This window comes from Manduca sexta, chromosome 23 (genome assembly GCF_014839805.1).
Source record: "Manduca sexta isolate Smith_Timp_Sample1 chromosome 23, JHU_Msex_v1.0, whole genome shotgun sequence".
Taxonomy (NCBI): Eukaryota; Metazoa; Arthropoda; class Insecta; order Lepidoptera; family Sphingidae; genus Manduca; species Manduca sexta.
Window position 1 is genome coordinate 8,123,244 of NC_051137.1, and position 25,267 is coordinate 8,148,510.

At 38.5% G+C, this 25,267-nt stretch overlaps 1 protein-coding gene across 2 annotated transcripts; it reads left to right on the plus strand.

Annotated features, from left to right (window-relative positions):
- The first annotated feature begins 4,606 nt into the window (after positions 1 to 4,606).
- LOC115447138 (multiple epidermal growth factor-like domains protein 8) lies at positions 4,607 to 23,818 on the plus strand. Of its 2 annotated transcripts, XM_030174086.2 has the most exons (23): positions 4,607 to 4,676; positions 4,877 to 5,120; positions 5,204 to 5,395; positions 6,125 to 6,351; positions 7,919 to 8,110; positions 8,313 to 8,412; positions 8,520 to 8,959; positions 9,492 to 9,656; positions 9,833 to 9,969; positions 10,360 to 10,593; positions 10,864 to 11,000; positions 11,251 to 11,476; positions 11,853 to 12,391; positions 12,477 to 15,201; positions 15,280 to 15,714; positions 15,959 to 16,123; positions 16,293 to 16,864; positions 16,946 to 17,197; positions 17,376 to 17,644; positions 17,932 to 18,182; positions 18,259 to 18,902; positions 18,976 to 19,139; positions 19,560 to 23,818. In XM_030174086.2, exons 2-23 carry the CDS (start codon positions 4,950 to 4,952, stop codon positions 19,684 to 19,686), a joined length of 8,364 nt encoding a protein of 2,787 aa, XP_030029946.1. In that variant the 5' UTR covers positions 4,607 to 4,676; positions 4,877 to 4,949; the 3' UTR covers positions 19,687 to 23,818. The 2 variants fall into 2 exon arrangements, with proteins under 2 accessions (XP_030029946.1, XP_037298022.1); XM_037442125.1 differs by having other exon boundaries at positions 4,618 to 5,120.
- Positions 23,819 to 25,267: the final 1,449 nt, after the last annotated feature.

Here is a 25,267-nt window from a genome sequence, read left to right on the forward strand (position 1 = left end):
TCGCCCCCGATATTTTACTTAAAGTATTTTTTGTTAATAAAATAATATAATTTTATTTTCTAATTCGCTGTCAGTTGCGCTGTTTTAAAATTCATTTTTATGCAGTCCTTACTAACTACGTTTATTTTGAAGGTATAAAAGTTGTTTTTTAGGGAAATACATAATATATGCGATATATTAAAAATTCTGATAGATAAATAATAAACATATTTTTTTCTCACGTCTTCACGGCCCATATAGGAAGCCGCCTGAGCAAAGCGCCAAAGTACCATTACTAATAATACTTAAAAGCATTAACATACACTGACTTCTGTACCAAAGAGACCGTGGTTCCGCAAAATTATCCTTCATCGGCTATTTATAGTGTCTGAAAACAGTACAAGTTAGACTTGAATGTTACAAGTATTCGTTTATTTCATAGCTGGTTTAACCTGAAAAAGGGACTTGAAAGTAAAATTATGAACAGACGGTCGTTCGCCACAAAACGGACAAAAAGCTATGTTCAAACAACGTCCGCGACCCGCAGTGTTTGTTGTTTGTGTTAAAAAATGGCAGAGGCCTGTTAATTTGCATCATAAACGTGCGCTTAGAATGGACTGTCACGCACGACCACTCGGTCATAAGACTGGCGACTCGTGGTGGCTATCGTGGATCGTGGTACATGTATTCTAACATTGAAAGTGTTATTAGATAGATCATTAAATTATTATTGTAAAACGCGGGTAGATTCAAATTGTACCGCCCCACTAATTGTAAGCTAGTGCTGATTTAGTATGCGAATAAACGGTTTTACGACTAGACGCACGAGTCTTCTTTTTCCCCACACACATACGGTTTAGAAAGAAGATTGTACAGTGCTCAATAAGGGCTTATAATTTTTTTTAACTTTGGTTGTAATGTTACTACGTAATAAATTAAATAAACTTTCAAATAGTTTAAAAATCTTCTTTCTTATTATTAGCTAACATCTAATGATAATAAATAAGGTTTTTAAAACTATTTGAAAGTTTAATCACCTATAATATATCCCGAAGCGGATGGTAGAGGTTTTAAAAGTAGTTGTACTTTGAAACGGTAAATACTATTCTTTCAGTTTATTTGTTTTATGAAGTTTCTAAATGCTATTTGAGTGCACAATTGCTTTTTGGTGTTGCTTAAAAAGTTAAGTAAATCAATTAATAAACTCATACATATATGTGTTAATTATTTGAGCTGAATATGCATGCTGCAGTTATTACAATTTAATTTAATTTTCTCTTCAGTGAATGTAACAATATTTTTTACAAGGATTATGCTATCTGAAATAAATAATATTATACTATGATATTTAAGTGTTTAACTTGACTCACTTGACTGCAGTAAATTAAGACGTCTACTATCCAATTATTTCTATTTTATGTTAAAACACCTTTTATCTGTAATAATTAATTTTAGTTTAAATGGTAAACCGAATGAGTCGGCGTTTTGAGCATGTCATTAGCGGTTATCACTTCATTCCGGATGAAAAAACTTCAACAGCCCTCGTCGCCTCTCACGTGGCCATTGATTTATTAATTCACCTTCATAAATATGGTGCACGCCTAGGTAATGAACTCATGACACCGAAAAAGTGTATTTTAAAAGAAAGTGTTTTGCGCGTTAACTATCTTACGAATGATAAGAATCAATGGTCTAACTAATTAATCACACTTTTATTATTTTCTCTCTGAAAGTAAAGAAAACAAAACGTATGATTAGATTAATTATGTACCTTTTACATATCCGGTACAGTGCCTATAATATTTTTTCCGTTTGGTTGGTATTGGGTTTTTGTTAGGTACCTACCTACGTTGGTCGTCATTAGCGTCTTAATTGGTTAAGTGAGTAGGTGTAGTAGTATGTTAGTACTACGTAGGTATGATTTAGTGCGTATTAAGCCGCGTTGGGGTAAGATCGTAAGAGGTGTAACATCGTATAAATCAAATAACTCGCAATTGTGTTATAATTTTTGTTTTCAGACAACACTACCTGCGACCCCATTTTGTTCCCTACGTACCACTAGTTCATATGAATGATTCCGTCAAGTAAATAATGTTTACGGTGCTAAAAAGCAGAATTTCGGTATTTCGTCATTCCCTGGCAGATCCGGATTAACCCCATGCAAGAATATGTCTAATTTTAATTGAGTATTCACTGTTTTCAATTAATTTTGTAGGTATATACTATCATAAAGGAAATAAATCTTGTGACTTGTTTATTCAAATTTGTCGAAACACGTATATTCCCTGAGATCCGGTCTTTACACAAACACATATTTGTCGTTAAAGAACGGATAAACATCGTTCGATCTAGCACTTGTATAATATTACAAGTATGTATCAAAATTTATATACGAAAACGTCTGAACTCAGTAATTGTGTATTATTTTTAGCTCAGGTGATTTGGTTTATTTATTGTTTATTTACACGTGTATGTACTATTTCTTAGAATATTTTTAAAAATATCTACAGTGTCACTCATGTGGTGTATGATCGTATGCCTAGAGCTATTAAAAAAACAAAGTTCGCTTCTAAAAATATCTTACGAAATTTATAATTTTTTTTGAATGTTTATAAATGACTATTTAGATCAGAATATGCTCTTTTTATGGATTTTAGAATTTCTGTATCATAAACGATTTTAGATAGTAGTCCGAACTATACCTGTGAAGGTCCTATCTTTCTCACACATTTCTAAAAGTTTGGTAATTTTTAAAGCCTTATAAAACATTAACTGTTACATATAAGGAATTGAAAAAATATATACCATTTAGTATACTTAATAACATATAGCTAAGTTATGATTCATTATGATAGCTCCTATAGAATTCTTGTAAAAAAATAATTCGAGAAGACTGTTTAACTCGTCGAAAAAGCGTCCGATTTAACCCCAACGCACCTTACTTCGATATCTATCATCATACTTGTGGTATGTGTGTATGAATTATAGATAGTGGGTAGACACGAAATAAATGATTTTTTTACTAAATTATTAACTGCAGATAAACTTTCAATGGAACTAAAAATAATACTTATGTATACATATTCATATGGTCAAACAGTTCACTTCTTTAAGTCATAACTGTTAAATGTAAATACCGAATAATTTCGGAGGAAAGCCGGTCCTGCGAGGCCAGTAAGAAGGGTAAGGATCGGGAGCGTGCGTTCTGCCTATACCGAGCCTGCTCTCACGACTGCAGCGTCAGCAGTGCGCGCGATCGATACTCACGGACGTTCACTTCAACTACGCATTTTTCTCTCTATTTTAGAAACAGAAATATTATATTTAATGAAAAAGAAAGTTTTACCTAAAAATTTTGACTAAAATAAAACAATGGCGTGTGTTGCTTTTTCAAGCAAGGGATGGTTTCACCTAAAGGATTTTGCCCAGCGCATAGCAGAATTTTGGCTTTTACTATAACTTTTAAAATAGGTACATCCCCTACAAATTACAATTACTGTGAATGCGCCCAATTTCAAAGCCAGCCATCGCAAGATGTGCATCAAATCTATCAAAATACATTGTGAAGTTTGAAACTTATCCACGAAGGAGAAAACGTATGACTTTTATAAGGATTACGAATCGTTCGTTCGTTAATCGTTTATAATTGATGTTGGTTTTTAATATTAGGCAATTTATTTAAATCTACCTACGTGGATGTCAATCGGATACTGATACATTATATAATCAGTAAGTATCTAAGTACTCACTACTTAAGGAGAACATTGGTTTATTAGGTAAGTACTTAGTGCAAATCTTAGAATTTTAACGCCGAAAGCCACAGTTTTTGGATTCTGATCGTTTAAAGCGATAAGGAAGGGTACTTTACGATGCGGGGACCAATGTCATTATATTAGGTCAAACGCTTCTTTAACAATTACTTATACTTAGGTATTAGATATTTTCCTACGATATTAAAACCGGAGTGTTACCTACTTACATATTGAATCGTACATACATCATCGGTATTAGTGCAGTACCAGGCGAGGAACTACTCGCCACTTAAAACATCACCTGTGAGCACCTGCATCAGCTGAAACATATTACATCGCTTCCACTGGCGTGGCGTAAATTCGGCGAATTTAACTAAAGGACTGCTACTACGCAAGAACCCTGGTAAGCGCAAGGCTTCTTCTATGTTGGTCAAAGACGATTCCGTTCTTGCCCTTTCTTATATTCTTATTATCTTTTACTTTTCATAACATAATTATCTCGAACTCCTTGAATTTTATTTGAAAACATTTTTAAATTTCCCGCTCTTCGCTTGAGAATTATGCTAAGTATAAAGATTTATACGGCCATAGAACAAAAGTTTTATTTTATTTATGATTGAATAGGAATAGTTTTTATTAATAATATTTTGGTGATCTTCACAAGTACCTTATTTGTAGAGGTATTAGAGGAGATCGAAACTTGGAATAGTTTCTAGACAAAAACATGTAATAATTATAATTAATCAATATATTTTTAATCAATATTGCGAATTTAAAGAATAATTTTAGAGACATTTAACATGTAAGGTAATAGATATTGTTGTACTTTAAATGATGTATAATCTTACTGTCATTGCCTGTTCAATTTGCCGAACTCGAAGTGAGCCATAAAAAATCAATCGTCAAATGTCAAAATACTGTGATGGGACTGTGAATTGTTTGTTTGTAAGAAAATCTCATTAGAAAGTAATTCTAAGCCGTTAAAAAATAATATTAAATGACAATACATACTGGAATCAGTGTCGCAGTAAAATCAATTTTATAGATATTGAAGTCGTTGTCGCGTTATTCATCTGAGTGGTTAGCCTTGAAGTAGATGTCACCCATTAACTCATATTATGAGTGTTGTTTATTTTACATTTTAGTCAAATTGGTCGTGAATTCAAGATTATATGGCTCTGATATTTGACTTATGTTTTACGGAAATCCGGAAGAGGCATGTTTCACCCACGCGTTCGGGAGAAAGGTGCAGGTCTAGTAGTTCTAAGCTGGATATATCTGGCTGTGCTCTGCGCTGCGTCCACAGCTCCTTGCGACAAGACCCGTCGCGTGTTCACCGCACAAAGTGGAATCATTACCGATGGACCCAGCAACTCTAACTACACACAAGTTAGTCACATGCCTTCTAAACCATATATTTACCCTCCAATTGTTACAACAATAACATATCATTACTGGTGAATCTGTTTTAGGATTCGCATTGCGAATGGCTCATCAAAGCGGCCAACAAAAGTCAGTACATCACATTGAGTTTTATTCGTATGGGCACAGAATGTTCATATGACTATGTATTTGTTTATGATGGAGACTCCTTTGATGCACCATTGTTGGGAAGTTTCAGTGGGAAAACAGAACCTCAGAATGTTACTGCCTCTAGCGGATACGTAAGTAATTTTGAATAAGTATAAAAATGTAATAGTTATAATAAAATGACGGTGTGTGAACAAAGGTAAACTGAGAAAGTGTCATCAGTTCATTAGTTTAGATTCTGACGACAGTCCCTCATTCAGGCAACAAAAAAACTGCAAAATAATCCCACAAAATTATCTGCCCACCTTACATTTATCTTTAATTGTAGAAGGTCAGAGACCCGAACAAAAGGTTTATTTAAAAGGCAGGTATTATTTGTTCTTATTTTAACATTTAATGGGGTATGGTTAAAATATTATATTCCAATATCTTTTTTAATTTAATTACTGTCAATTTAACACCAGCAACATTATTATACTCATTATAGAGAAGTGACAATAGTAAAAACTTCACTTATGTTTATTGTGTAATATATCAAACAGGCTTTGATGAAAGTACATCATTAAATATTTTTCCCATCACTTGTCTGATGTAAACTCGAGTTCTTCTACTTAGCTTAATATTAGGACTGATATTGAATATTACTAGAAATATTTTTGCAAAAAATTTTTTATTACAATACTCAAGAAATCTGTTTTTTTCAAAAGACATAAGATATGTTTTTAAATATCACAACTGAAATTATTATTCCTACCCAATGGAGGTTATTTGATGTACAAATTAGCATAATAATAATTGTTGACTTATTATACACCACACCTTCATGTCTTGCTACTTTAAACATCAATATTTGTCTTTTGCAGATGTTAATACTGCTCTATAGTGATACAAACTATGTATTAGATGGATTCCGTGCCACATATGCAATACACAACTGCCCCAACAACTGCACTGATAGAGGACTCTGTTTATCAAATGAATGTTTTTGTGAGGGTAAATGGGGCGGACCGGATTGCAGTGTGGCAATATGCCCCAATCGATGTTCAGGGAATGGCCACTGCAAGGGAGACAGATGTATATGCAAAAAAGGGTATGTATAATCAATTTAAAGGGATTTCAGCCTTATTGTCCTATCTACGATTTGCCATGTTGGTATACAAATACCATCATGTCAAATCATAGACCTCTATAAGATACAAAATGTTTGTAATTTTATAGAGGTAAGTAGTATGAAATATTTACCAACATTGAACAAATTTCAAATAAACAATATAACACTTTGTAGTTCTGTTAGGTAGCTCCAATACACTAGAATTACCCATCTCCACTAGTCCTATTTACTGAGTTGCAATAAGATGATTGACATGGTATATGATAATGCAATAACTCTTAATCAAGCACGACATACTGAAACTTCTGATGAATATAGTTAAAAATACAAAAACATGATTAATTTTCAACAATTCTTACAAATCATATACATAAGCTATGTGTCAAGAAAAACCACAAGGAAATACAATACATGGTTATCCTCCCAGCCATTTATATAACAATAGTCTCATGATCAAACTTATTCTTAAGCCTTATATTCAGAAATTTTATAATATGGCTTATTTCAAAGTTATTTTTTGCTTTAAATTTATGAAAGTTTAATTGCTTGGCTATGTAACTTAAACTTAACGTAAACTTGTAAATTTAAAGAGATGTTGCAAAAACATTATGTACTGGTCACTACAAAAAAGAATATTTTTAATATTAATTATTTTATATCTGCAATTGAAATTAGGACTTTATAATTATAAATTAAATTTATGAATATGTAATCAGTTTTTTCTGCTATATTTATACTAAACATTTAAAGTATGAAGCATGAGTAATCAACATGATTTTGAATAAAAAAAATATCTATCTTTTTTACATCCACTAATTAGTTATTCACTGCAATATATAGGGTAATTTTGCCTATACTGAGACTATATTGCCTAGACTGCCTCGATGGCGTACTTGTATTGCATGCCCGGTACAATAGCGCTCTGAGGTCCTGGGTTCGAATCCCGGGTCGGGCAAAGTGATATTTGGGTTTTTCTGCTCAGTATCAGCCCGGAGTCTGGAATTTGTGCCCGATATGGCGATAGGCTCGCCCCCTATCACATCATGGGACGGAATACACTTGGCGAAAAGTGGGGTGCCCTAGTTGCGCCTCTGCATACCCCTTCGGGGATAAATGCGTAATGTTATGTATAGGGTAATTTTGACACTGTGTTAATAAATATACTCCATATCATATCCCGAATACTCTATATAATATAGTATTTCAAAAATACTCTTCCTTCTGTTGTAAAATAATACAAATATTAATTGTGCAATGTTACATATCATTGATATTTCATACTGTGCTAGGATTATTTGTATACCGTCATGACTACTGTTTTTTTTTTTTGTACGGGCATAGTAAAGTGATCCAATGGGATTCAAAGGTGCAATGGCACCTGATGATAAGCAGAGTGGAATAGAATGTCGACTGACAAGAGAAGATTACTCCTCGACAGTTGACACAATTATACCGGCCTGTTGGAACCGGAAAAAAACAGGTTGATCCCGGAACATGACACACTTACATGGGCCACACATTTGATTGGTTTTTATTTCTTGTACAGATATTCTGGTGAATCATGTTCGCTTAAGAAGAATGATAAAGAAGGAAACAGCTGGCATTGGCTATCACGCACTGAGAATGGTATGACAAAAAGAGCTGCACACACAGCAGTGTATGTCAACTACACAGACTCTCTATACGTTTTTGGAGGATATGATCTGAACAAAGTTTTAGGATTATTAGAGATTTATAAGTAAGTAAGATTTGTCAAGCAAACTTATTGTAAAATATATATTTTTTTAGACTTGTATAAAAATATTTAATAGTACGGATTCAGAACTTATATATTCTGTCGACTGTTCTATATAAGTTTAGATGATGTTTTGCCGCTAGTTTATAAGAAATATAAAAAAAAAAATATTTATAGTAATCAACCATATTTGTGCTGTTTTTAGGTTTTCAACCAGTCAGTGGTATGATGAGAATGGGAGAGTATTATTAAGGTATCCATCAAATGAGGAACGAGATAAATCATTACTGTCTTTATTTACCAAGGTAAGAAAAGGTTCATGACAAATTTTTCGTACATATGTATTTCCTTATATAATGTTACGGAAAAATAAGAATGGAAATATTGGTTGTAAATTTTCCTTTTGTTACAGGGAAATATTGATGGCAGCGTGCACATAGGAAACCGGAGTTCTTTATTTAACATACTATTATCCTCAATATCAAATCATGACAAAACTACATTGCCTCTTATGTACTCTAACTCGCCGTCGCCGTTTACCGAGAGCTATTTACATTTTACCGAACGACCTGAGTTTTTCATTATGAAATCTAATTCCACAAAACCTGAGCCTAGGTATGGTCACGCGGCCTGCGCCTATGGCAACGGTTTTGTTTTATACGGTGGCAAATTATCAGATGGTAGCCTGTCCTCTGAACTGTGGTTTTATGATGCTTTGACTAATCAATGGACGCTGAGGGCGATGAACTCTACAATATCGCCGCCCGGGCTCACTCGACACACATTGACAGCTGTAAAAGATGACTTATACCTGTTCGGAGGCAGTACCATAGATGGAGAATTCTCGTCAAGGTAAATAAAACACGGAAGTGTGACCGTAGTTCCGTTCTGTATTTATGCAAAATGAATGCGACCGTCCACGGTCGTATGACTCAGCCATGCGTGTAGGTATTGTAATGAATAAATTGTATGTTCATGTGAAGCTATCTTGGGTCATTGAAACAACACACGGGCCGAGTGACATGAAATTCGATTATAAATAGTTCAATGACAAAGGGTCTGCTGCGTTAGTTAGTTAGTTTCTGTAATAAAAATATCACTTGTTTTATATTAATATAATTGTTTCGTCTTTGTAAATAATTGCTTCGTTCAATTTAAACTATCCCAAATTGGAAATGTATTATAATAAAAAATGCATAATTATAAAATCTTATTCAGTTGACACAAAACTAGGCAAGGTCACGTAAATTCTTAATAGCACCTTATACACGAAACATTAGTTTATTTTTTAATGGCTTTGTTAATGTCACCATAAAGGTAAGATTTTCGTCTCATAATGGTTCTATACCGGATCACAAAAGCGATGGCAACGTTTCTTTTGCAGAATGTATAAAATAAAATTGGGTGACGTTAATACAGAGTCGTGGGAAAGGGTGCAAGTGAGGGGCGGCAAGGAATTGGACGTGCGCGTGGTGGCGCACACCGCCGTCTACCACTCGTACTCGAACTCCATACTTGTGTACGGCGGGGTTGTAGCCAGTGTTGCCAGGTGAGAATACACTAATTCTATTATGTGACAACTTGTCTTCCGCTTTGAAATAGTTATTCTGTTTAAGCCATAATATCTACATTGACGGATTTAGGCCCATGGAAATAAAACCTGTCCACAAGTTTTAGTATACAACTACTTGCTAGGGCTTTTATTAATTTGCAGTATTCTTACAGGTTTTCTAAACTATCCGATAGAATGTTCGCATTTGATATAGACTACAAACATTGGAGCGAAATACAGTACCCGAGAGCGCATTTACGCGAGACGTACGTGCCTAGGGAGAGAGCATTCCACACGTCGACGATCATAGGTAAAATGCATTCTTAAGGTGGTAGCTCAAGGTCCATTTTCATACATTTTGTTTCGGCTTTAATCTGGGTAACTAAACAAGTATTGGCAAGTAAAGAATTTAAATTCACGTCTAGTTAGTGATTAGTTCTCGCAGTTGAAAGAAAAATGTAAAAATAATTAATAATCATGGATATTTCGGCCTTTAAAATTTAATATGACGAAATTCTTTACTTGCCAATACTTGTTTAGTTACCCAGATTAAAGCCGAAACAAAATGTATGAAAATGGACCTTGAGCTACCACCTTAAGATGCTACTATCTGGAAATATGGCAATTATGTAATGAAATCATCTTTTCTAAACCTCGACATATCTAATGCAATAATAGTCAATAAATAACGTGTTTCCAGGAAACTATTTAGTCGTATTTGGCGGATATTCCCATCGCCACAACAGAGAAGAAATTTGTTACGACGGACAAATGTACATTTACCACCTGGGTTGTCATTCCTGGATATCGTTGGACGTGTTGGGGAAAACGCGCAAGTTCTATCCGAAAAAACAAGGTGTATTTGCGCATGCGGCGTCATTGAAACCGCCGTCTACGTTGCTCATTGCGGGCGGATACCACGGCAATGTGAACGGTAAGTGATACATGTTCCTTTGTACATACATTGTGTATCTATCATTGTTAAATGCGCATACGATGTTGAAAAATTTGTTTAAAGCACGTAGCATTTTTTATGACGGTAAGTCACTTAAAGGTAGTAAATATTTCAATAGTAGGTACATAGTCGCGTTGGAGATGTAATTCTTATATATACTACTGGTTTTTTGTCGCAAAGATTTATTAAACTTTTGTTGTTTTTTCGTTAAACGTAGGCTAATCAAGATTTTTGTATTGTCGTTTTTAGGTGATCTAATAGCGTTCGTAGTCCCTAGTTGGCAGGCGGGTATAACCAATAAAAATCCAGAATCGGCTTGTCCGCGACATCTATCGCAACCGGAGTGTCTCGCCGATCCAGAATGCGGGTGGTGCTCAGCCGACGAGGTAAGCAAATACAACCGAGATCGCGGATATAAAAACGCTAATTTGAGCGTTTTTATAAATGTATAAGCTCGCAGAGACGAATAAAATCGAGTTGTATTAACACTTGCAGAATTTATTCTATTGTTTCCGTTTTGTTTTTGGTATTTGGTTTTATGTATAGAAGCAATTTTTAATTTGCCCACTTCTAGAGCTTCAATGACGACAACTGGTAAAAAATTACATACGTAACATGCTCCACAATTATTTTCAGATATGTTACGGAAGAACAATTGGGTCAAATTGCACAACCAATTTACAATCGGTGCGATGTGGAGGCATTTGCCCCGCGCTCGGTGACTGTCACTCGTGCCTCATCCACGGCCCGACGCTCGACAAACCGAACAGCACGCGCACGCCGCTGCCGTCAGTCAGCACCAAGTTGGGGCTCCAGCAGTGCAACTGGTGTGTTCAGAACGCTCGCTGCCATCATAAAGACGGTAGGTTATGTGCTGGATTGATTGATTTATATTCAAGATAGTTTAAGAAAGTGCTGCGAGATGTCGCTGTATTCATGTGGACTATGTCAACATTTAGCCATTGATATTTCGGTAGTTAAATATATTTTTTATTTTAGAAATATGTACTAAACAATTCAACAGGCAATGATTCATTTAATAGTGCTGTCAAGGTTAACAGTAGATAATTACATAATAGATTATAGAATATCGAATGGGCGTATCAATGGTTCAATTACATAGTAGCGTTCGACAGAGCGATAAAACGACAATAAGTAGTTGTGTAAACGTTATCTTTGTTAAATTACATGTTGCAGATTCTATGCGATAATTTGTAACTATGTTGAATCTTTCACAGATAATTACGGTGTATGTGGAGAGGATACGCCGTCAGAAAATCCTGGATGGTGGGGTTCAACTGGCACTGAAGTCACAACTCCCGATGAGTGTAAAATACTTGACAAGCGACCTGGACTCACTTTCCTGCGTTACCAACAGCCCGCGGATTGGAATCACCCAGATGGGGTTTCAGTTGTGAACGCGACCACTGTAGACTGGGTCACTGGAGGCGGCAGCAACCATATATTCAGTGGCTCTAGTGAAGCTAGGCTCAGAGGCTGGCTACACATACCACAATACTGGAATGGAACAGGGGAAACGTTACATGTGTGCGCAGGCTATTCTAATATCTCACTCATGCTAGGGGACAGCGGTCACTCGGTAGCAAACTTGACAGCGCAGCCCTCTGCCTGCTCTCTGGTCGATTGGCGCACACTATTACCTGGGCGACTGTCGGTCGATATGCACGCAAATGTTTCTTTACACACTGGTCTTTACCCGTCCCACTATCACGCTAAAATGGAGCTCTTACACAATAAATCACAAGAAAGTGCTAAGGTAATTTATAGAAACTCCTAACGTAATACTCAGCTTGTTCCCATGCTAGTCTATAATTTTGTTTTAAAATACCAATTTATTTCAGGTTTTCACCTTTGAGTTTTTGGAACCATACTCAAGCGGACAATGCTCTAATTACGACAATTGTCTCCTCTGTCTTGCCGACGCGGCGTGCGGCTGGTGCGAGTTGAGCAACCGTTGTGAGTCGCGCAACTCGGACGAGCGCAGCACGTGCGCGGCCGATGGCGAGTGGCGCTACCTGACGCTGCAGCCGGCCGCGTGCCCCAACTGCTCCAACTACATCAGCTGCGAGCGCTGCGTGGCGGGCGAGTACTGCGAGTGGTGGGCCGACGAGGCGCGGTGCGCGCGGCGCGGGCGCGCGGGCGGCGCCGTGCTCGACCGCGCCGAGTGCCCCGCGCCCTGCCGCCTGCGCCTCGACTGCGAGCACTGCCTCGACGAGCGCGGCCGCTGCGTCTGGTGCGAGGCCACGAGACAGTGCTTCAGCTTCAGCGTCTACACCAGCGAGTATCAGTTCGGCTTGTGTCGCGAGTGGCTCGACCGAGCCTCCGTGCCCACCGACGAGGCGGCGCGCAAGTCTGGACAGTGCAAGTCCTGCCAGCGGCACACGCAGTGCGCGACGTGCTTGCGAAGTATGGGCTGTGGATGGTGCCACTCCTACGAAAACCCGATTAACGGCGCATGTACGGAAGGCGATTTCACACGTTCCCATTTAGATTGCGCTTCAATATTAAATGTTACATCATCTGATGCGGGTTGGGCGTACGCACAGTGCCCCGACGTTGACGAATGCGGCCTTGGCCTACACGACTGCCATGAACATGCGGACTGCACCAACACTCATGGATCCTACACGTGTAAATGTAAACAGGGATATATAGGGGATGGTAAGAAAAGCTGTTTGCAGACATGTTATAATAACTGCATACACGGCTATTGTCTGGGCGCGCCGCAGTACAAGTGCCACTGCGATTTGGGATGGACGGGTGCCGATTGCTCCATCAACTGTGGATGTCATAATCATTCTACTTGTAAGGGAGGCGTGGGGAGATGTGACGAGTGTCAAGACTGGACCGAGGGTGAGTTCTGCGAGTCCTGTAAACCCGGCAGTCACGGTAATGCAACAACGGGCCAGGGATGTCGCCGGTGTGACTGTAATGACCATGGCGATGAAACAAGAGGCGTCTGTGATGTCGCAACCGGCGAGTGTATTTGTAAAGACAACACCGAAGGCCAGAATTGCGAGCGTTGTAAGTCAACGTTTTACGGTGATCCTCGACACGGAGGGAGATGCTACTATCAATGCGAGCCAAGGGGAATGCTTAACGCGTCGGAAACTGAAGGTATCGGATCTTACAAAAGTGATCCGGATATAAAATCTATAGGTCCATCGAAGGAGTGTCTATGGATCATATCAGCTGAAGACATAAAAGATGCCATAATCCAGTTTACTATAAATTCTTCATCATTTAACGTACCTTGTGACGAAAATGCGGTGTATGTATACGACGGGCTCGGTGGCGTGCCCGACATGAGCAACAATCAACAGAGTCAACTCCTGGGTGTCTTCTGCAATGGCGCGTCTTCGGGAGTAGTCGAAGCTCGCAGCGGCAATCTCACAGTTCACTACAAACAGGGACAGATAGACCAAGGTTTTGAAGGAGTTTATAAAATACTTGCTTGTGATAAATATTGTACCTGGCCTAGAGTGTGCAATAAAAGACATTGTGTGTGTCGCGACGGTTTCGGAGGGCCTAACTGTGAAGTAGAGATCTGCCGGAACAACTGCAGCATGTCCATCAACGGTGGAGTGTGCGACACTAGCTATGGGCGCTGTCTTTGCAATGAATGGTTTGGTGGCGACGACTGTTCTATAAAACTTGATAGAACCCAACTTGTTTTCACGGAATTGTTTAACTCCGAGTACCTTTCTGACGGATTAGATCATTTAAGAAAAACTCTCCCAAGATTCGGTCACACTTTGGTAGCAGACCGACGAGGTCTGTGGATGTTCGGAGGATATTCTCTTTCTCACGGTCCGCTTAACGACATTCGATTTTTCGATACAAAAAATAACACCTGGATGCAAGTGACGGTTGAAGCCACTCCAGACGCGAAAATGCCCGAAGGCAGGTATTTCCATGCCTCAGAAATTTATCATTCAAAACAGAACATTTACATCTATGGTGGCTTGAGTCTGCAAGAGAAAAGTGGACAAAATAAAACACTTGGAGATTTTTGGCAGTTTAGTTTAAAAGATCAACGATGGAGTAACATCAGAGGCAAAGAAGAGCAACCACCGTCATTGGCGGGACATACACTTACATTACAAAAGTATCAAGATTACGAAAGTTTAGTTCTGATTGGAGGCTTCTCATTGGAAGAAGGTTTTATGTATGATATGTGGGAGTTTGATCTGGATAATGAAAAATGGATCAAGCTAACTTGCGAAGGCGCTAAACCGACAGGAATAATCGGCCATAGCACTGTGTACCACGTACCGTCACAGAGTCTTTACGTTTATGGAGGAATTCTTTATTCATACAACGGCACATCGTTATCAAATAAACTGTTTTCGTTTCACTATCCTACCAAGAAGTGGAGTGAATTGCCTGTGTTTCCAACTTATCACCACTATTTCGATAACTTGCCGCAAGCGACGTATCTGCATTCAGCCGTCACGACGAACGACTATATGATAATATTCGGAGGCAGAACGGAACCGGACCATAGATCTGACACATTGATCGCGTACGTTTACAGCTGTAACCAGTGGGTCCGACTAGTCAAAGGTCCGTGCAAGTATAAACAGTTACCTTATCTAGTTAATTAGTTCATTAAACAAAATTAAATGAACTTTTTTTTTTCAGGTGTCAGCATAGTTGGTCACCCTCCACCGCCCACTATAGCTCACGCAATGGCCATCGATGTAGAAACAGAAAATGATGGATACATTTATATAATTGGCGGCTGGACTGGTAGCGCACATTGCCAAGTAACTCGGATATCTTTGCCTGAAGATCTTTGTTCATTATGGAGCTCTAGTAAAATGGAGTGTCGTAGTCATATGGGCTGTAGTTTCTGCAGCACTGGCAACTATACGAAGTGTTATTCTGTTGATAAGCCTGGTTGTGAACGCAGCGACCGAGTGTCGACCAACGCAGGACGCGCGTGCGATATGGAACTTGTGTCTAAAAGGGCGTGCGAGAATTTTACTACCTGCACATCGTGCCTGGCGGCGTGGCCCATGTATCCTGAAGAAAAACCCGCTTGCAGATGGTGTGAATCGTGCGCCGCGGCTGTAGGTGAGAAATTAGTACTATCAGAATATTATAAATTTAAATTAAAAAAATAACTGAAAACGCTGACACTCACTTTTGGCTCTATAAGCGCCCCGACACGAACATATGCTTAGCAGCGAGACACGTTCATTGAGTAGCGCGTAGCGACACAGCTATAGATGATTATTATAATTATTTATGTAGCCGCACTGTTATCGGTGTAGTTTTTCAGTTTGTACCAACTTGATTGATTTTTTTAATGTTGTAGGTGAATGTGTACCCACTGATGAATCTTGCACAAGCATCAAGTGTAACGCAGGCACGACTTACATCAGTAACGTGGACCAATGCCCAGAGCTAAGATGTGTGTCATCAGATTGCGAAAAGTGTGTCTCAAATCAATGTACTTGGACAAGGCATATAAAAAGAGAAGGTATTATTTTAAACATACCATCCTACATTATAGCTTAACATTCCTAATATTATGATTAATGTTTTTTACCAAAATTAAGATGAAAATAAACTGCTGCCTTAATTATTTCTGTAATATTTTTTTTATATACAGAAAGAATCAAACAGTAAAAATATCTAATTAATTTTAGGTCAACTAACGCGAATAGCGGAAGAATCGCAAGAACTTTTCAATTGGACGTGTGCTCAAATAGACGAGCCGGGCAGGGTGAGTCTACGGCCGACAACGAAAGAAGAGTGCCCAAGCCGCTGCCACTTCTACGAAGACTGCCAATCATGTCTAAGCTCTGAGGGTAGCGAGGGGGGTTTCTCCGAATGTCACTGGGCAACATACCTCGGGAAATGTATATCTCCTGCCTACCAGCCCGTGTACTGTGCAGGCGGCGTGTGTGGGCTAGTCCTAACTAAGGCGGTAAAAAATAAATGTCCTGCACCATGCAATACATTCGACCAGTGTTCAGAGTGTTTGCACCACTCGCATTGCGGTTGGTGTGCTATAGAGGGCGCTAACGGGGAAGGCGTGTGTACGGAAGGATCCATAGACTCACCGCTCGATTACTCCACACGGACCACTTGCGCTGCCGTATATAACAACGTTCATCAATCGAACGGCACCAATGACACATTCTCGTGGCATTACACGCGCTGTCCGCCAGAGAACGAGTGCGAGAACAATCACCATCAATGTAAAGCCGAATCTGAAGTGAGTATTAATTACTGTACTAATGATATTTGCATTAGTGAAAACAGTCACGTCCTGAATGTGTGCGTGTGTCGTGTGTAGGTGTGTCGCGACCTGCCCGTGGGCTACTCGTGCCTGTGCGGCGCGGGGCACCGGCGCGCGGCGGGCGGCGGCTGCGCGGCCGTGTGCTCGCAGGGCTGCGTGCGCGGCGCGTGCGTGCAGCCCGACGTGTGCCGCTGCGAGTTCGGCTACGTCGGCGCCAACTGCACCATACAGTGCCAGTGCAACGGCCACGCCGACTGCGAGGGACCCGACAAACTGGACAAGTGCATCGAGTGCCACAACAACACTGTCGTACGTATCGCTACATCAAAATATCGTATTTATATATTGTAATCGATTTCAGTTGCTCTATTAAACAATAACGTCATTCCCAGATAATTATTTCCACAGAAATATATTTTTATATACAGAAAGAGCTTATGAAATGTACTGATTGACAAGTACTTTTAATTATGTAATTTGTCAACAGGGTGATCAGTGCGAGAAATGTAAGCCGAACTTTGTGGGTGATCCAGTGAACAACGTGCAGTGCGTGCCGTGTTCAACGCACTGTTACGGGCACACGTCAATCTGCACGAGCGACGCGGAGGCGGAGGCGGAGGAGTACTACCGCGAGGGCGGCGCGGGCAGCAAGGCGCGCTGCGTGCGCTGCGCCAACTACACCGACGGGCCGCGCTGCGAGCGGTGCATCGAAGGGTACTTCCGCGGCTCCGAGGACTTCCGCGACCCCTGCCGACCGTACGATCGCGCTTTCATTACAATTTAGTGATTTATTAATAAGTAACTACTAACCTACTGCTGGAATCAGGCAGTTTGAACCACAATCAACTGGATTGAAATTGATTCGTGACGCATTGTAAAATTCGTCTTTCGTCCGTACTCTCAAATTTCGTTGCCAGTAGTAAAATATCCCATTCATGGCCCGTATTTTGCTCTTTAATATAACATGTTCTCTTTGAATCATTGCGTTTTGAGATGTCTGTTGAAAAATATATACAAAATTAAGATTCGATTACGCTTTACAGATGCGAATGTCACGGCCACGGCGACACGTGTGACCCCGTCACCGGCGAGAAGTGCAACTGCGGCAACAACACGGAGAGCGACATGTCCGTGTGCCAGACCAGCGGCGCCAGCAAGAACTCCGCGCAGGAGTGCTGGCGGTACCAGTGCGTCAAGTGTCGCGACCTGTACATGGGCGAACCGCGTAACGGACACCAGTGCTACAAGATCATTAACATCGAGAACAAATTATGCTTCGATGGCAAATCTATAGGTAAGTACCGTTAAACTTGTTTAATTAATTACATGGATATACCTTTATGGCTAATTGTGTACTTTATTAATTTCAGATGAATGCAAACTTAAACCACGTCCTTTGTACCCCGGCCAAACGGTATTTATCGTGGTCAATCCTCGGTACATGAATGTCGATATACGAGTGATTGTAGACGTAACCCAAGGAGCTGTAGATTTATACCTAAGCCCAAATGGTAGTTCATTCGTAGTATTTGTCAATTCGAGTACAGGAGCCCATAACGTAGAGTTGGACCCCACTTACTATAAACACGAACCTTTTCGTAAAATACCCTCATTCGATGAACGGGCGTCCGACAAATGGTTTTATGAAAAAACTGAATACACACTTGCTGATTACACTGCAAAAGACCTTGCTACGTACGTGACAGTCGACCGGAGGAATATCCTGCTGCGAGTCCGAAATCTTCGTAACCGACTGGTGCTGACCCTGCCCCACAACATCCACGACCTGGCTCACACCAAGTTCTTCATCATACTGCGCGCGCGACACTCCGAGGATGGCGCGGCTAGCTTCGGTGTGACTTACTTCCGCCAAGATCAGCTGCATATCGACCTTTTCGTGTTCTTCTCAGTATTTTTCTCGTGCTTCTTCTTGTTTTTGGCCGCGTGCGTTGTCGCCTGGAAAGCGAAGCAAGCAGCCGACGTCCGTCGCGCCCGCAGGAGGCATGTGGTTGAGGTGAGAAATGTTTCTAATACCTAGCTTTTGAGCTCTAATACAGGTAAATAATTTCATTCATTTTGGTCTGTAGATGCTGCACATGGCGAAACGACCTTTCGCAGCGGTGACGGTGCTGTTGAATGGCGGCGTGGCGTCGGTGGGCGGTGCTAGGAGACGTCGCGCTCCTGACCTCCGGCCTGTCGCCATTGAACCCACTGGCGACGGACGCGCCGCTGTCACCTCCGTGCTCGTCAGGTTAGACTCGGACAAGCATCAATTAAAAAAAATAATAGGGAAATCGTCCCTGGGGCTCGTTTGTGATTTTTAGATTGATTTTTATGTATCAGAAACTTTTAACTGCGGCTCCACACGGGCGAAATTTTTTTTTCGAAATACATATTTAACCGGGATATAAAGTAGTGTGTAGAATACCTAGGCTAATACTACTTTTAATATTATCTAGAAATTCACGAGCAATGTAGCTTGTTATGAGTAGAAAAAAATCAGTATCTGTTGAGTAGGTCCTGAAATTAGCTTGTTGAAACAAACAAACTCTTAAGCTTTATATATGAGTTCAGATGTGTATTTAGTGTGAATAAATGTGGAGATGATTATGTGTAACTTACTTGAGTGGTCTGTGACGGGGAGTGCGTAGTGAATGCGTGCGTGTTGCAGACTGCCGGGCGGCGGCCGCGCGCCGGTGCGGCTGGCGCTGGCGTCGTCGCTGGTGCTGGTGTCGCGCGCGCCCGCGCTGCGCCCGCGCCGCGCCGCGCCGCTCGCGCGCCTCGCCGCGCACACCTAGCGCCGCGCCGTCCTCTGCGCCACGTGCGGGGCGCCGCGCCGCCCCGACCTCTACCCGCCTTCTCCCGAGTAGAGCGCGCCGAGTGTACTTGTGTGCGGTTGCCGTGTGCCCTGTGCCGATTACTGGAGACTCCGCGTGAGCCTGGATGCGCGTAAAATTATAAGATTCATTCTCATATTTGTTTGTGAATTTTTTCAACTTTTTTCTTAAAAGATGTACAGGAGTGAGTGTTACAACAACAAAATATCTAGATTAACGTGGTCAACGATAAAATTTTAATATACAACAAAAAATGAAATGGATTGCAAATAAAAACTATCAATTAATGTTGACAGTAAAAAAATATGCTATCAACAAAATCCTACATTATTTTTCCTATTATCTTTTCTAAACTAAGATGTACCTTGTCTACTTACTTCATTACTATAATATTTTATTAAAAATAGGCGTTCGTGAGATGTAGCCAGGCTTCAACTCAATGGGAGTGGTGGTCAAATTTTGATCCAGGCGACCTTAAGTACTAATTCCATGTAGGTAGTCCTAATAATTCAAAACAATGTACAATGTATGTCACTCGTGTGAAATCTGGTTGCCAGTGTTATGCCATTATTTCGTATTATATTAAGTTTAATTCTGTCACAAACCTGTTGGAATACTATAACACGACTCCATGTATAACTTTTAAGTAAAAAATTTAGATGCATATATTATTTTAATGTCAAGTGAGGGAGTCACTGCGTTCGGTTAGTTTTAATATTATGTGTGGTGTTGTTGTCTTTATATGTATATTTTGGTTATCTGAGTGGTGAATTGGTCTCCACTTATACAATGTATCATAGATCTGCTATTCATTGCATCTGTTTAATTTGTAAGCGAATTTTATAGCCGCGTTTTAGTTACAACACAAGCCAATGTATCAAATTTGTGCGCGTGTAGACTGTAGAGTGCTCAGGTTGTGAGTAGCCTGCGGCGTTCAGCTGTTTTGTTGTTTGTTTCTAAATTTTATTATGTATGTTGAAATACGCTTTGTTAATGAGATGTTATGAATTACTATACGTACATGAGTTAACAAGTGAAGTTTATTTACATCATATGGATAACATTAATATGAAAATTTACTGATAAAAAGAACCGATTATTATAGAATATATTTTAAATGAATTATATGTTCCTACGAATCAATGAATCTCTTGAAAGATGTGATGATCTATTGTAATAAAAATATATTTTGGCAGCTGTAAAATGTATGTAATATTTGCCAAATTGTACTAAGCCATTCAATCAAATATTTTTAAATCTTACATATTATTAGCCGTGTCCATGCCAACCACACGGAATGGTGCGTCAAACTCGCGACATAATGTCCGGTCAGTGTGGATGTTGGCTCTGGTGAAAGAACGCGTATTATTGTCGGTACGGCCAAAGCAATGTGCACCTTATCTACGTAAACAGTGAACAGATCACTGGTCACTAAAAGCCTCGCGAATACTAGGTTGGTGTGGGTGTGGTGATTGACTTCAAATTGAGTCAATAACAAAGTATAATATATTATGTTCTCGAATATTAATTTAATTCATCATCGGGGGAAAATTAGGTTTTTTTTTTAAGTTTAACTAAAGTACCTATATGAGATTAATGTAAGTACAATAATATTAATATTTATATTATGTATATATCTTGCCCATACATTCTTAATGATTTTGCACAAGTTAAAGTAGATCAAATGTTGAAGTACATATGGGAATATTTCGTGTATTTACTGTGAAAGCCAAATTTAAACAACACATAGATATTATTATGTATGAAATAATATATTTAAGTATGTTATTCAGCTGTTTGTGTTTATCTGTGCTTAAAATTTGTCTTTTTTCTTTATTGTAAGTGTTTGCCAATTTTTGTTTTAAAGTATTGCTAATATTAAATCCATTAATTGGTGTTCGCAGTAAACATTTTAAAAATAACATCTGATTTGAAAATTTCAAAAAATCACAATGTGAACATTTATGTTACCGTTCACAATGTGATGTAAAAAATGATGCAACATGGTATTTTGCGTTCTAAAATTTAATTTTAAGGGTAACTATTTGTTATGTTCACACACATGGTAATTTAGTGGTAGCTATGGCACTTCAACTTCATTTGTCTAGTAGGTGATATTTATTGTTTTTTAATTTAGTATTCAATCTCGACTGTTTTTCATAGAATGCGTCCAAAGTATTGTATACACCTGCTAACGATTGCTCATATCTTGTCATCAGTATTGTGTAAATGGATTGATCAATTAGTGGATGTAAAATTATACTTTAGTAGGTATACATAAAATGTAAGTGGGTACTGAATATTATAGCGGTTTCTGTAAGTTAATTGGTAAATAGTACTTGATCAAAGGTATGAAAAAGTCCAAATTACATTCCATTTTTGTGTCTGTGTACATATTATGTATTGTCAAATTTTAGATCAGATATTAAAGAGCTTTAAGGATAGTATATTAAGAAAATTATATTGCTCATTTATTCTATTCGAACATTTAAAATGCATTTATTTAATTGATGCTTATAGTAAAGAGTACATAGTAAATGGAAACTTTTAAACTAATCGTACTAGAAAGCGTAGGTAACGCGGCAGAAGTTAAAATCAATTAGAGAAGTCCAATGTCGTTTCTTAGTTCTTCTGTTACGGTTTACGCGCCGATGTAGACATGGGGGTCATGGTTAAGTACATTGCCATAAGCTTCTAAATCTGCTCTTACCTTCGATGCGCTCTGCTTGGTCGCCTGCGTGTCGGCCTACGCTCAGTATAACAATTCGTTATTGTTCATTATAATTTTTCTATCTCGCCTATTTAGCACTCTAATGACAGTATATTTAAATTGATTATTCTCTGATTAGTCATTTGTTAATCGTGAAAAATCACTCTTGTCCCTTTTTATTTTATATTAGCAATGAAATGGTTTATTTTATTTCTTATAAATATATATTCAAAATAAAAAGTTAGTTAAGTATATGTCCTTTACCGAGATAGAAAGCAAGCAAGTAAAATATGAAATAAATCTGTTACACAATAAACACTGTTTTATAAGATAGTTTAACCTTTCTCTACTCTTTACATTATTCTATCTACGTAATGATCTTTATTTGTGTTGTCTTCTATAAATAAGTTAAATTTTTTTTGTGCACTACTATCTCTTAGTTATTTGCAGCTGAATTTATTAAGTATTCTTTAAAATAAATCTACATAACGAAATAGATTTTTTATGAAATATTGTTACGAAATTTTATGTTGCTTGTTTTTTTTATTTATTTGTCACAATTCGGTATCGAATAAAATATGGAATGAATTATTAAGACAAACAAAAAAAAACTAACCACGTGACCAAAAAAAGCGTAATATTTCGTAAAATCTAGTTCGTTACGTACATTTATTTTGAGAAATATTCTTATAGAAATGAAATAGATCCAGCCAGTCATGAGGACCGATCTAAGAAATCTGTTTGTAATGTCAGTCCGGATAAATAATTATTTTAAAAAAAGACATGGCAGTTTTACATTTTGTCTTTTAGTTTAAATTGACACACTAAGCTCTCATGTTTTATTACTTTTGTCTAGTTAAAAATAAGTAAGACGTGTGTCATCAATTAATTAAAGTAAATAGGCATTTATATTTAAACAAGGTATTTTTAATAGTTAAATAAGCATAATTTTGCTCAAAAATATGTTATAAAAGTAAATAATAGCTCAGTTTTTAGATGGCTTCTGGACATGACATGTGAGTCTAATATTTATTATCTATTATTAATTCTTTATGTATTTTGTGTACTACATTGTCTATAGGTAATTATATATTATGTATTTTGATATATGTTTCTGTAGCGTTAAACTATTATAGGTGAAATTATACAATAGACTGTGTCCAAATATGCATGTATTAGTATGAATCTATGCAGTCCTCTTCTAACATTATATAAATCATGATAATAATGTATATAACTCTGTACAATAAAATCTCAAACAGCAATAATGTTCATGACATCAGGATAGAATCTAATGGCAGTATTATGTGTAAGCAATATATATTTTTGTTTAACCTAAATGTATAAATGTTTATAAAATAAATATACTGTTGTTTATAATAAGGATTTTATTTATAGTAATTTAATGTTAAATAAACATCGAAATATATGAAACAGAGCTAATATAGCGTTATCTCCTATGCACTATATTTTGTATATGAGTGAAAAGGACAGACGATTCGCTCAGGACAGTGGGCGCAAACTTTGCCAAAAAAAATATATGTAGGGAAGTAATATTTCATATTGGTTAGGGTACAAAATAGTAATGCAAAACAATTATATGAGTCAATAAAAAAAATATAAGGCATATAAAATGGCTATATATTTTTACTCTTCTCATTGCAAAGAGCGTAAACACCATTTTGAGCAAAATCCGTTTTTGATGTTTAAATAATTCTGCAAGCTTTTTTGATCTACCTGTAAAACAAGGGATTATCTAGCTTATATTTTTTTTAAAGCTAAACCACAATTCTTTATAAAAGTAGATCTTATAAACTATTTTCTCATAATACCAAAGCGGACAAGGGTGTGCTGATGACTGAGGCCGCTCCTTGTTCAGTCGGAATTGCGCGGATGGTATCAGTTTTAAGGAAGCCGCGTATCGTGACAGGATCAGTCATCGTGCAATGAAGGATTCTAATCTGAATGCTCTCAAAGCACCCTACGCCCATGCCACGCCTGAAAGGTTTATGTTGGAGCCGATACCCAGCGTGTCACCAAGATCGGACATGCATTGCTAGACAGTCGTATGTATTGGAATCTTGTCAAAGCCGTATAGCGTCTGGCACAGTGGCTTTAACTTTTAGTCGCATATGGGCTCCCCGACAACTTGTTGAAATGGATCTCCAGCTTTCAGGATGAGCATTGACGGACACGCTTTCCAGGTCATGTCAGTTAATGTTTGGGTCCCACAAACCTTTGTGTTTTGATCCATCCTGTTTACTTCGCATATCAATGATGTTATCCCTCGGTAACATTTATTGCTATGCAGATGAAAGCACGGTAGGTACATGGGCAATATTGCGCTACGCCATCTAGTAGCTGGGCAGATACCTACCCATAGACAAGTGTGAATCTAGTCATTGAACTTAATTGGACCTTTACTTGCAATGCAGAATTGTCTCAATATTCTAGGTTTGATTCTAGGTATGAATATTCGTTGCGATCTGAATCCAAGGTACCACATCGAGGGTACCTATGATATCTGCCTCATATCGTAAGGCAATTCTAAATAGGGTTGCCAGACACTGCATCCCAGTATTCTATCGTTTATATAAAGCGTAAGTGCGGCTCGGTATAGGATATTGTTCGCACCTCTGGGTGGTTCCGCCAAATACCTGCTAGATGCCTTGGAAGGATAGTAGCGAAGGACTATCCACAATGTAAATTATGCAGACGTCACAAAAAGTTTGGTACCCACTGCAGCTGCGCTGAGACCTCGCCTTACTCAGTGTGTGCTAAGGTCTGTATCACGATGAATGCTAAAAGAAATGTCTAACCTTATCCGATCCT

Coding starts and splice junctions, on each gene's coding strand:
- LOC115447138 (XM_030174086.2), top strand. CDS start 4,950: ATGTTTCACCCACGCGTTCGGGAGAAAGGTGCAGGTCTAGTAGTTCTA. Junction 11,001..11,250: donor GGTGGTGCTCAGCCGACGAG/GTAAGCAAATAC, acceptor AATTATTTTCAG/ATATGTTACGGAAGAACAAT. Junction 15,715..15,958: donor ATCGTGCGCCGCGGCTGTAG/GTGAGAAATTAG, acceptor TTAATGTTGTAG/GTGAATGTGTACCCACTGAT.